General features: G+C 42.4%; 1 protein-coding gene across 2 annotated transcripts; it reads right to left on the minus strand.

Annotated features, from left to right (window-relative positions):
- Positions 1-346: 346 nt before the first annotated feature.
- On the minus strand, positions 347-11,808 carry cul5b (cullin 5b). 2 transcript variants are annotated; one of them, XM_068715617.1, is made up of 19 exons: positions 11,755-11,808; positions 9,980-10,089; positions 9,790-9,889; positions 9,452-9,628; positions 9,204-9,345; positions 8,738-8,883; positions 7,184-7,264; positions 6,735-6,828; positions 5,652-5,782; positions 4,980-5,087; positions 4,816-4,880; positions 4,601-4,733; positions 4,306-4,437; positions 3,958-4,081; positions 2,869-3,044; positions 2,548-2,709; positions 2,241-2,359; positions 1,851-1,974; positions 347-1,624 (listed from the first exon to the last, which is right to left on the minus strand). In XM_068715617.1, exons 1-19 carry the CDS (start codon positions 11,776-11,778, stop codon positions 1,430-1,432), a joined length of 2,343 nt encoding a protein of 780 aa, XP_068571718.1. In that variant the 5' UTR covers positions 11,779-11,808; the 3' UTR covers positions 347-1,429. The 2 variants fall into 2 exon arrangements, with proteins under 2 accessions (XP_068571718.1, XP_068571717.1); XM_068715616.1 differs by having other exon boundaries at positions 6,690-6,828.
- Between the last annotated feature and the right edge of the window lie 562 nt (positions 11,809-12,370).

The raw sequence follows: 12,370 nt of genomic DNA on the forward strand, positions 1-12,370 counted from the left end.
TGTTAACTAGAGAGGTGTAGAGGTGCTGGACAGATCCAGGCTAGCTGCTTCCTCTGAATATAAGCTAACCAGCTAGCTTCACATTCAACAAATCAATTATGAGAGTGGCATCGATGTTGTTATTCAACTGCTAAATCTATGCAAGAACGACACATATTGTAAAATAAATGTTCATTTTCACAGGTAATCAAAAACTGCTTGACCATGTGTTTGTATTGTTATAAAGCATTATGATATTCATGAGTGTTTATAACTATGTATGTTCCATTGTTTATTAATTAACGCCGACAATTATATCATCGCGTGTTGACGCACTTTTTTTAATTTTTTATTATTAAACGGACATTTTTAACACAAGAACCGAAATAATATTATAAGAAATAATAAAATTGATGGAGGTGCTCTTTTAGAAAAAAAAACATATTGAAGGATAAAACATTAACGATTTAATTTATATGCAAAATGAATTGTGTGGAAATGTTCAGCTGAGCTAGGATGAATGACAAGCCTGATGTTTTTTTTTTTTATAATAAGGTGCTGTTTATTTCATATTCACATCTCATGGTACACTCTGCTAAAGCTGAGTAGTATTTACCACGTGTAACACTGACCTCAGCTTCTCCCCCAGGCTTCCTGCAGAAAAGAGAGCTGTCACAAACATGAGCTGAGCTCCGAGCTCGACTCCCAACACCACCTTTGTCCCTGGGTACGTTCGGTAGAGGTAAATGGATTCTGGATTATAGCAATATGCTATTTTTTTTTTTTTTTTTTTTTTTTTTTTTTAAACCCAAGGACAGAGGCCTGGCGGGGTTTTGAGTTGGCAGTCTGCTTCAGTCCTGCAAACTGTGAAGTGCTTATCTGGCTCTTTATACACACACTGAATGTCCGGATTAAGTGTTTGATCACTTTAGCTGTGACCGCAGAGGGCCACGACAGCACAAACCCGCTGGCTCGGTAAGAGGCCGGCGTTTTGTTCGAGGTTCAGGTGGTCTTGGTGTTTTGACGTGGAATGAAAACTGGACCGCAGACATTTCGAGATCCCAAAAGTTCCTCAGCTTCTCCTGTCGGCGTGCCGTTTAGACTTGCCCGAGTGTTGTAGTAGCTGCCCTGATGACACACCGTGGCATCAAAAACAGACTATTAACAAACTAACAGCCCCACCTGGACAGAAAGGAAACTCCCTCAAACTAAAAACAGTTAGAACCACTTGGTGCAGACTCCCACTGCAATTCATTTTTTTGTCTTTGTACAACTTTAAGGCAGGAAGTATCGTTTCTGTTAAACAGGTCTCAGTCTTAAATTCATGCCTCCCTGCACAAGAATGGATTTTATTTTTAAATAGAGGACGGGGAGCCTGGAAATATCCTAGTGTCCATCAGGCCTGATCCACTGAAACCAAAGTCAACGCGAGTCATCCCGCTGCGCTGTGCTACGCCATGTAGATGAAGGTGTTTAAATCGGTCTCGTCCCGCTTTATGTACTTGTGATCGATCAGCCACTCGATCTGCTCCTTGATCATCTTCTTCTGCGGTAAAAACATGTTCTTTAGGATCTCCACCAGCTCCGTCTGCAGCTGGGCGTTGTTGATGCGCTTCCTCATCTTCATGATCTGGATTATGGCCTCCTGGAGAGCGGAAACACAACGGTGTGATGAACAGGAAAAACACTGTGTCACAAAGTGCACCGTGAGACGGACGGGTTGTATTGTAGATAATACAAACACGGGGGTCTGTTGAAACTCCACGGTGGGGAGATGGAAGGTGAAACCATGTATTCTCAGCAGGCGGTGTTACATAATGAGAGAGACCTGCAGTGTCTTCACCCGCATGCTGCAAGCTTCATGTCTGTACCTGTGTTCTTAGTATCCTGAGCTGGACGATGCCCTCGTTCTCCTCCTCTCTCATTCGCTCTGTGGTGAGCTGCAGCCGGCCAATCAGGTTAATCTTCCCCCTTTTCTGAACCTTTGAGTTTTTTCTGTAGAGTTTAAATAAAAACACAAAGAAATCAACGTAGAATACAGGTTTACAGATGCAGACAACAAACGAACCGCCAACTTTGCTGTACTGACTTTTCTATTCGATGCAAATGAAATTCATAAACATGTTTAGCACACAGTTTAAAAAAAAGGTAATAATAGGAATTCCACGGGAAAAAAAATGTTTTTGCACGAAAAGATTTACATATGAGGACTTTGGTGGCAGGGGGGGGGGGGGGTCCCAGAACCGCTAACTTTTACTTACATGAGAGAAAACTCCTGGTTGACGTAAAATAGTGTTCCTTCTGCAAAGTCTTTGGGTGAAGACACCACCGGGTCGTACGACAACACCTGCCGCTTGAGTTTAGGAAACGCCACCAGAGACTGGGAGAGTGAGAGAAAGAGTGACGGTTCAGAGGGAAGCGGAAAAATCAAATAATCTGATCAATGAAACGGATTGAAATCAAGCTACGTCGAATACAAAAATACAACAGCACTGACAATCATGATGGAACCAAATGAGCAGATTTATCGCCATCGTTTATTTCTCTTACGACACGCTATCCGTTTACCCAGAGAGTGCGCCGCAGCTCGGCGTCCGGCAGCTCAGTGGCTAGCTTGAGGTTTTCAAAGCTGATCCTCTCTCTGGGCCTCTGGTTCCAGGCAAACAGCACAGCCAGTTGGAAGGTGGTGACCTCCAGGTCGTACTGGCCCACCTCATTCTTAAAGGTTATCTGGAGTAACGACATTGTGTTTAGTCCCATTCCCAGCTTCTTTCACGAAGAAACAAGCAAAACGGAACTGTTGTGTTCGCCGAAAACTAGATATTTGTATCCCTCAAGGCCCAAAAACAGGCTGCATGAAATAAATAGTTGCACTGCTGTTGTACTCACGATGCCGTTGGACATGAGGTGATGCCAGTGCAGCTTCCTGCCGCTGTGGTTCTTCTTGTAGAAGTCTTCGACCTCCGGTATCAAATCTTCCAGCTCGGTAGGTAGAGAGACGAAAACCTTCTCGCTGCTCCTCGACCACGCTCCGGCATTCAGGATCTTTATGTTGACCGAGTCGGCTGCGAGGGGAACACACAGAGACATCGTGGTTGCGTGACAGTTTTCACGTCTTTAACTTGGGCAAAAAAATACAGTGTTGAGCCAAAGAGGTGGACATAGTTTGTCATTATTTCAGGGATTCTGACTAAATATGAAGCTATAGCCAAGATATGATTAGAACTGAACTTTGCATAAAGGCAGGAAACGGTGAGTCTGGTAATCAACACATTCTATCTTTGTTTGTTTAATCTTTACAAAAACCAAAGTGTAAAAAAAAAAAGAGTCACATTTCACGACTCAAGGCTGCACCTTAAACCAAAAAAAGAGAAAAAAACAAACCTTTCCATCTCCTATTTTCCTGGAATGGAGCACTTAAGGTAGATCAGCATATTTGATGAAGGTTATGCATTTGCATTATCGCTGCACTTTTTGGGGTTGCACCCACATGGTTGAACGCACTTATTATAGATCGCTTTGGATAAAAGCGTCGGCTAAATAAAAAATGTCATCTAATGTAAATGTGCCGGATTATTTCTTGGCAGGGCACAGAGACGCCGCTGCACTCCAGTCTTTGTGCTCGACTGTCTCCCGCACCATGTCTACTAAAAGGGACAGTTTGGATGTTTTGAAGTGGGGTTGAATGAGGTATGTATACATAGTCAGTGTATTACCAACACGCGAAAACAATTACTATCAGTTACAGAGTATCTGGAATGTTTTCTGTACCTGGCAGTCAGTCAAACCGTCCTGATGTGGAACCGACGCCGCTGTATCGCTCTCGTCAAAGCCACAGTAAACTGGCATTGATATTTGTAGGAGGCTAAAGCTACTGTAGGTAAAACGGTGACTGGGCATAAGTCCCTCACACAACCCCGCGTCAAAACATCCGAGCTATCCCTTTACGTGCGAGTGAGACGCTCTTCCACCGCTTACCTGGTAAAGCAAGCCTGTTGTGTTTGTGCATTTCTTTGAAAGATTGGTTGAGGTCCTCCGACACCTTGATGTCTTGAAACATCCTGGCCAGCTTGTTGACATAGTCAGCTGGCATTCCTACTTCCTGTTAGGACACATGACACCACAGAGAGACCGTTTTTTTTTTTTTTACAAGGTGATTTAAAAAAGAAATACTTCAGGTTTTTGGCTACACTTAATGTTCCTGATGTAAAATTAAAAAATAAATGTCAGACTAGTAGGTCTACTCTCACTCATTACACACACACACACACACACACACACACACACACACACACACACACACACACACACACACAGGGATCTCACCCTGAGCCACTCCACCATGTTCTCCTCTATCTCGCTGTCTGCTGAAATGTCCAGGATGAGCCGACGGGTCAGGTGGGCTTTGTGGTAGCGCATGAACACGTCTTTGTTCTGCACATACTTCAGCACCAACAGCTGCAAAGAAAAGAGCACACGGATGTTCACCTCAGATTCAAAGTTTAGTTCGCTGCACATACACGAGCTAAAAACGCGGCCCGAGATCTACCGACTCTACGCTCGTCCGGTTGCATTGGTAACCAAGGGGCTCATAGCAACATGAAGGTTTCCTGAAACGTACCACTTCCTTGAGCTTCGCCTCGATCTCTTCAGATGTGAGCTTTTTGCTCAGCGGGGTCTTCCTCAAGAGCATGTCACAGTAGTTGGCCAGCAGCTCTGGACACTTGGACTCTGGTTGAGTTTTCAGACCAACCCTGTAAAACAGAGGAAAACTAGTGCGGTCAGACGTCAGCGCCTTCAGCAAAAACTGAACGTCATAGAAGGAGCGTCTCTTACCCTTTCTGCTTCAGAGGAAGTTCTAACTTAAATATAGTGGCGTCATTCACAACAGCTTTATATGCCTGCAAAAGAAGATTGGAGGACAGGACTGGGATCAGTTTAAACATCTTCAGACCGGCGTACGCTACAATGACACCATGCTGGCAAAAAGTTCAGCTCACTTTGTCTCGAGCCGTGAGGAAGCGCGGGTCGTCCTGAAAGGCCTCTTTCACCAGCCGACTGAAGCGGTTAAACAACGTGAGCAGCTGCTCCACATACTTCTCAGAGTCCTGCAACGAAGAACAGAAGGTGACACCGGTCAATGGGATGATCCTGTGTGTGTGTGTAAACAAGCATATAAGTGCATTATGCGTGAGAGAAGATAGTAAAAGTTACATCTACTCGTGAGCAAAAGGCTCGTTCCATGTTCATATCAACTGCGTCCTCCTCGCCCGAGCTGTACCGTTAGCTCGCCTAACGGTGCCAGAGGAGCTAGCGGTATCGAGTGTGTATGCACGCTTCCTTCTGCGCGGCGATATGGTTGGCGGGTGTAGTCCGGCGGAGAGAAAATAGTTCCTACATGAAACTTCTCACAACAACGTCTGCGTATGTTCTCGAGTAACAGGGTCATGATTTCTGAAAAGGAGAGATGCTGCCGAGTTTGTTTGTGGTGCTGCTAAAAGCGGCAAAAACAAACAGAGTGACATCTAATTCCATCATATGCCTTCGAGAGGACGCCGACATCTCCAACACTCGGCAGCTCACGCCAAAACAGTCTAGGCTGATGAATAGAACTACAGCTAAGAGGAAAAACAGATTTTGGATTTTTAGAGATATGTGTATTTGACACTCACAGAGGTGATCGTCTCTGCTGTGGCCACCATGTCAGCCAGGCCGGCGCTCATGATGTGCTCCTCCAGGTCCTTCAGCATGGGCTCGATGCCGCTGGGCACTTTGTCCATAAGAGAGAACATCAGGTGCAGCTCTGTGACGGGAGGGGGGAAAGCGGCGTTATCGCTTTGGAGAAGCGACAGCGGCGGTTGATCCGACGTATTAAATGCTGAGCTTATAATTGTGCGTTATGAAAGCAGCAGGTGATGAGCTACTTTAAAATCCATTACTGTGGAACCCCTTTTGTCCATTCGTCAAATCGAATTACATAAGCAGCGTAATGTTAAGATCGTTTATTATAGTAATTTACATTTGAATCGTGAAAATGTCTGGAACGAAAAATGTTAAAGCTTATTTTAAGAAGTTAAAGTGGATTTTAGGCACCTGTCACCTGTAAATTATAGACTGTATCTTATTGAAGTACTTGACTTCAGACAACATTTCACTTTGGTTTGTTTTGTTAAATGAAAAAAAAAAAGTTTCATAAAATATAAATTAAAAAAACCTGTTTATATTTCTCAAAGTAAGAAATCAAAAAAGATTCATATCTGTACTGAAATGTATTTTGCTTAATGTTAGAAGCATTTTCTTTCCAGCTCTGTAAACATTAACTTGAACAAAATATATACTGTACATATATATATATATAACAATAATTAAACAATAGTCAAAGTGACTTAAAAGCTACTCAGCAGCAACAAAATAACAAAATAAATAATCTAGTCTGATCTTCAGGACTACAACAATTTGTATTAGTATATATTTTGGCAAATTGGCAGCGTTAAAAGTCACCGGATTATTTTTGATACCGTATAAAACATAAAAAACGTGAGATTTCTAAGGCAGGTTCTTGGGGTAAAAAAAAAAAGAATGATTTCTGAGCGGCTTCATGTTTCTGAGAGATTAACAAGGCTGGTCTCTGACAGTCCTCAGTGTGCGACAACAACAACAACACGATGCTGGGTAAGAAGGTTTGGTCAGGGCTATTTCCTGGTGCAAACCTGAGCTGGCTGTGCCTTTGGTGGGAGCGGTCCGTCCGTACTCACTCTCTGTCTCATTTCGTTTGATCATGCCTGGACATTCGGCTAAGATGGTCTCCTTGAATGACGTAACCAGTGCATTGACGCAACACTCCATCAACTGGGAACACAAACAGAGGTGGGGGGAAGAGGGGGGGGGGGGGGGGGGGGGGGGGGGGGGGCAATGCAGCAGAAATACAACAGAGATGTGTCCAGTTCAGTAATGAAATGTAGAATTTGGGGAAAGATGCTTGATTGGTTTTGTTTCGGACATTTCAAAAACAAATTTGACAAAATAAATACAAGTTGTTATCCAAGTATCAAAACTAGTTAAATGACAGCTTTAAAAAACTATATTAAAACAAAAACTGCTATAAAAATTAGTATCGCATTAATATGAGTTGCACTTTGGATAAGAGGGAGAACAACATTACGTATAAGATTGTAATTTACTAATAGAACTGTAGAACACTCACTGCCTGAACAGAGTTACAGTCGCGTCTCGTCTCCAGGTATCGCAGCGCACGCTTCTCCTCTTCCCTCAGCTTCGAATCCGCCTGGTGATGAAACACAGAGCACACACATTCATTCATTACAATATAATATAGTATCCATTTACACCCAACAAGATCTCAAACCTGATAATAAACAAATAGATAATCTATTTCTGATGAAGCGTTCCAATTCTGTGTGCATGAAACCCCAGTGAAAAGGTGCTATACTAAGATAAATAAGGTAATTCAAAAAATGATTTCCATTGCCTGTAAGTGCAAATATGAGCACATTGGCAACCATAATAGACATTATTTGACGTTCAATAATGTATCTTCAAACTCAACCTCTGTCCTCTCTGTGCGCTTTATTTTGTTTTTGTCATTTTTTGTTTTCGGAAATGGTTCGATAAGAAGAACATGTCGCCGCAGCAAGGACAGCGACGGATACAATGGCCTCGCTGCTTTTTGAGATGTTGATATTGATATTGCAGTGTTATACAAAAGCATCAGTAGCTAAATTAAATGAATGGTGATAGCGTTAGGCTGTATGAACACATTTAGAATTATATTAGCCTGTGTTCGAGTCAAACAGAATAATGAAATATATAATCTATTAGTAAAAAGCTTGAATAACAGCAGACTGAGGTCTGGACCACTTTGTACCTTAGAGAAAATTCAAAATACAAGAAAAGTGTTGAATGTAGCAAGTTCTCCTAAATCACTCGTACAAGCCACTTAATAATGAATATATTTGTACGAGTTGTTAAAGAAAGACATTTCCTAAATCCATATAAAAAAAATATATTCTATAATTGGGTTCCTTCAAAGGTCTTACTGTGGAAAAATCCTCCAGAAAAAAAACCAACCTCAGGTCATCGATCTACACCGACTTACTAAAGTATCAAAGCTCTGTGGTCCTGCTGCGCTTTAACGGACACAACGCCTCCGTTCTGTTTGAGTAAGAGCGATACTGTGGAGAAGATCACGCTGCCTCGTCTTCACCGTCTTCTCTTTTGATTCATCCAACTGGCGTTTTGCCACAATCATCAAAACAGGGGGAAAAAGGAGCCTCAATAGAAAGCCTCAAGTTTCAGCTTCGCGCTGTAAAACGCGACTGTAGAACGGCCGGTGGTATCTTTACCACGGTGAGAACTGAAAGCGCTTTTCTTTCAGCAGGAGCAGAGAGCAAGCCGGCAGCGGCAAATAGAAACTCCTGAGCGGTCGGGAAGCGGAGCGATTACAAAACAGTGCAGAACTTCACGTCATCAACGGACCGACAGTAGATAAATATTATAAAAAAAATGTATCCATCTCTCAACTTCATGGCTTTGTTTTCTCTCGATAGACTGGCGAGAAGAACATGCTTCAGTTAAAGTCCACGAGTGATGAGAAATATTGGCTCCATCTCACACACACACACACACACACACACACACACACACACACACACACACACACACACACACACACACACACACACACACACTCTGTCTTGGATCGCAGCATCCGGTTCTCCTCAGAGCCATGGACACTCACATATTTCATGTAGTTTTGGACCCCATTTTGCTGGAGGTAGGCGGGCGCCTGTGTTCTGTAGAACCTCTCGGTAGAATCCATATACGCCTTCTCAAAGTTGTCCCTGTAGATCTGCAGCTTGTCGTCCGGGTTGGAGCACAAGTTCACTGCTCAGAGACAAAACACACACACACAAAAAGATATGGAGAGGTCAACGTGTGTCTGCACCCTTCAGACGTAGATCGAGATAGAACCACGCAGTCACATTCCTGTAGTATTTAGCAGTTATAACTGTAAGGAACCATTTTGCAGATAAACTTGGGAGTCCATGATCATATCATACATGATGAGTTTCATATTTTGAAAGTATCTTAAATGCCATTTGGATTCATCGACGCTGCAGTATAGCGAGTTGGGAAACATAAGCTACTCTAATAAAACTGTTTATTGCACAAAATAAAACCCAGTGTGTTCCTGTGTGTCTCACCGTAGGACTCTCTCACTCCGATGACCAGCTGGGAGTCAAAGGCCTCTCCCAGCCGCTCAGCGTGGACCAGCTTCATGGCGCTGTCCTGTAGCCTGTTTTTGATGTTGGAGAATATGGACTCGTTCCACGTGTCCAGCATCAGCTGAAGAGACGGAGAGACACACGCAGTCAGAACACGACGACCTGCACAACATGCTCATTTAGTTTCGCCCGCTCCTGCTTCTCCTGCTCCTCCTGCTCCTCCTCACTTTGCGGACGATGCTGTCCTCCACGTTGGACTTCTTGTTGCTTCCTTGCTTGCCCATCAGAGTGATCTCCAGCTGACAGAAAGGCTTGGGCAAGATGTCGCACTGTGTGAAGAACTTCCTCCACTCCACGATGTAGGCCTTCAGCAACGCCGTGTCGTCCTGGTGACTCAACACCCGCTTAGAAACGGTGAAGAAACACAAGACAGGGCCGAATGAAAGACATTAAGCAAGAAGCGCAGTCTATGACGGCGAGAATTAGAAAGAAACACTTGTAAAATCAGCATCGGCTACGTGTTCGCTTTGTAAAAACAGGGACACATTTCCCCTTATGGTCTTACTGCTTGTGCTTGTTTGATGAAATCTAGGATGTCCTCTTTGAGGGCCTGGTGGATCTTAGCCGGACCTTTGTCATCCCACAGGCACACGGCATGGACGTCTCTGTGGACCAATGAGGAAGGACCTTTCTTAAAACACATTCACCATCAAACGCCCGAGCCGAAAAAGCAGACGCCATTACAGCAAACTCACGAGAACAAGTCGAACCACTGCTGTTTGGTGACGGACTCCTGCCGTAGCAGCTTCAGCACTATGGGACGCATCAGCTCCCATTTGTCCTCAAATTGAAGGGAGCCTTTGTTCTGGAAAAACAGACAGGAGGGAAGTGAACAACCCGAGTCAAACGGCTCATGAGCTTTTTTTTTATGACAAGATAAGGCGACGACACAAAACACAAAATATTAGGGTGAGTAACAATTTAACTTTACAAATCGTGGGTGGAGGCGAAAGGAGCCAGGAAAACCTTGGCCTCTTCCTTTAAGTCCAACACTATTAGGTGTGCTGTAGACTAAGGATGAGATAAGAGTCCACTGTGTTGTCACTGCAGTGTGCAAACAGTGAGTAGACAGTAGGAACAGAACTAGGCGTTGTAACAGTGTTAGATCTTCAGAGTATGATAACTATCTAGCTGCTGTTTGTACCTTTAACTCGCTGTTCATCACTTTAATGTTGCAGCTGATTGCAATTACTTCACTTATTATAATTCATCGGAATTTATTGTATCGTTCATCTGAAGCTGCACAATAAATGACGTTATCAAATACATCCAGTCGAGTAAAAAGTACAATATTTCCCTTTGATTTGTAGCGGATTAGAAGTATTAAGTTCCAGAAAAAGAAAACGCTCGAGTTAAGTACAAGTACCTCACAAGCCGACTACAGCGCTACTTATTTTCTCAATGCGTGCTTTAACAATATTCCAGCAGGTTTTCAATGTAAAATAAATTGGTAAGTAAAATACGTATTTTATAAAATCCTTTGTCATAATTCTAGTGGAGTGAAGAGCCTTACGCGTTCTTTTGTCAAGACACGGTCAGTTAATTAGAATTAAAAACCGGTTGAAACGTCACTTACTGCACTGAAATGTTTGATTTGATTTAATAAAAATAAGGTGTTCAGACCCAATCATATAGCTGGAATAGTCCCGATAAGACTGAGGGTTTTAACTGCTTAACATCCATTTAACCTTGATGTTTTAATGTGGTTGTTGTACTTTTAATGTTTATTTTCTTGATTTGCTTGCTGTGGGCTTTGTTCTACACCCTTATACTTGTTGTAAAGTGTATTTGGATTAGTACAGTGCAAGGTAGACCAGAATAGAGATAGTAACTGATGCACTGGGTGATCGCCTGTCTGCACACACTGTACACACACATACTTATTATCAAATTGCAAAAGTCTTCTGTTTTGACTGCAATGTCATTTTTGATTTAATTTAAAAAAAAGACACGAGGATCCTGTAAAGCTAAACTTAGTTAGCAAGATAGCAGCTGGGGATTAGCGTTCACACAAGCAACCTGCTACCACAGTTGCTGTTGTCAGCCTTTAGCATGTCTTTTAAATAGGGTGGTCTGCTGCTGATTCCTGTGTCACTGAAGTGACAGATGATATATGAGATTTGTAGCTAGCGTGTGACACAGATACTATGAATATATATCAGGGCAGGTTAAAGCTAACGATACGTCTCCCGTTCGTTATCGGTCCCTCCGGGTTCACCGTGTCTTGCTTATTTCCTTCATATTTAGTTAGCTGTGGTGTAGCTATAATATTTAGCTTAAATCAGTGATAAGTAGCTAATGTTAGCCAGATGTAACTTAACTGCTTCACGAGCTCACGTCAACACTGACAGGGCAGGTGCTGCGTAGTGTGCGTCAAGTTTGGAGCTAAACGCAAACATCGCAGCACGCGATTGACACGCACTTTGAGCGTGCGTTAAATACAAAATAATTGAATTGAACTGGGTCCTACCTTTAGCAAATTAGACGTCGCCATGTTCCCCTCAACTTATCCTCTCGTAAAATCTCGCGAGAACTTCCAGGAAGCGTTGAGATTAACCTTCTCACATCGCCGACTCTTTCTAAATATAGCTAACTAACAGAGGCGTTCTCCAGTTCAAAACATTGTGCTGATTTTATTCTTTAACGTATGTTCCCTCTACTTATTCATCAGTTATTATTTAATTGTTATAACTATCACTTAAGCAAAAGCAGCAGTGAAGAAATAGGTCCTGTATTCAAAATACTACTGAGGTAAACATGTATAAACATCAAAACATACTTAAGTAAAAGTACTCATAATGCAAAATAGCCTCTTTCAGAAAACTAATATTAGATTATTAGATAATAATCATTGATGCATTAATATGTAAGCATCACTAATTTTGTGGCTGATGCAGGACTAATTTGAAATACTTTACAACAAAACATTGTTTTATTATTGTCGTTTAAAAGTGATATTTGTTATCGATAATCTGAATCTGTAAAAAATAATCAGTAGGCTTATAGCTGTCAGAGCAAAGTACTGGAGTAGATAGTATTTCCCTCTGAGATGTAGTGGAATATTATTATAAAATAGACATACTCAA

Source organism: Cebidichthys violaceus, unplaced genomic scaffold (genome assembly GCF_023349555.1).
Source record: "Cebidichthys violaceus isolate CVI_PGR_0920_01 unplaced genomic scaffold, fCebVio1.0.p SCAF_20, whole genome shotgun sequence".
Taxonomy (NCBI): Eukaryota; Metazoa; Chordata; class Actinopteri; order Perciformes; family Stichaeidae; genus Cebidichthys; species Cebidichthys violaceus.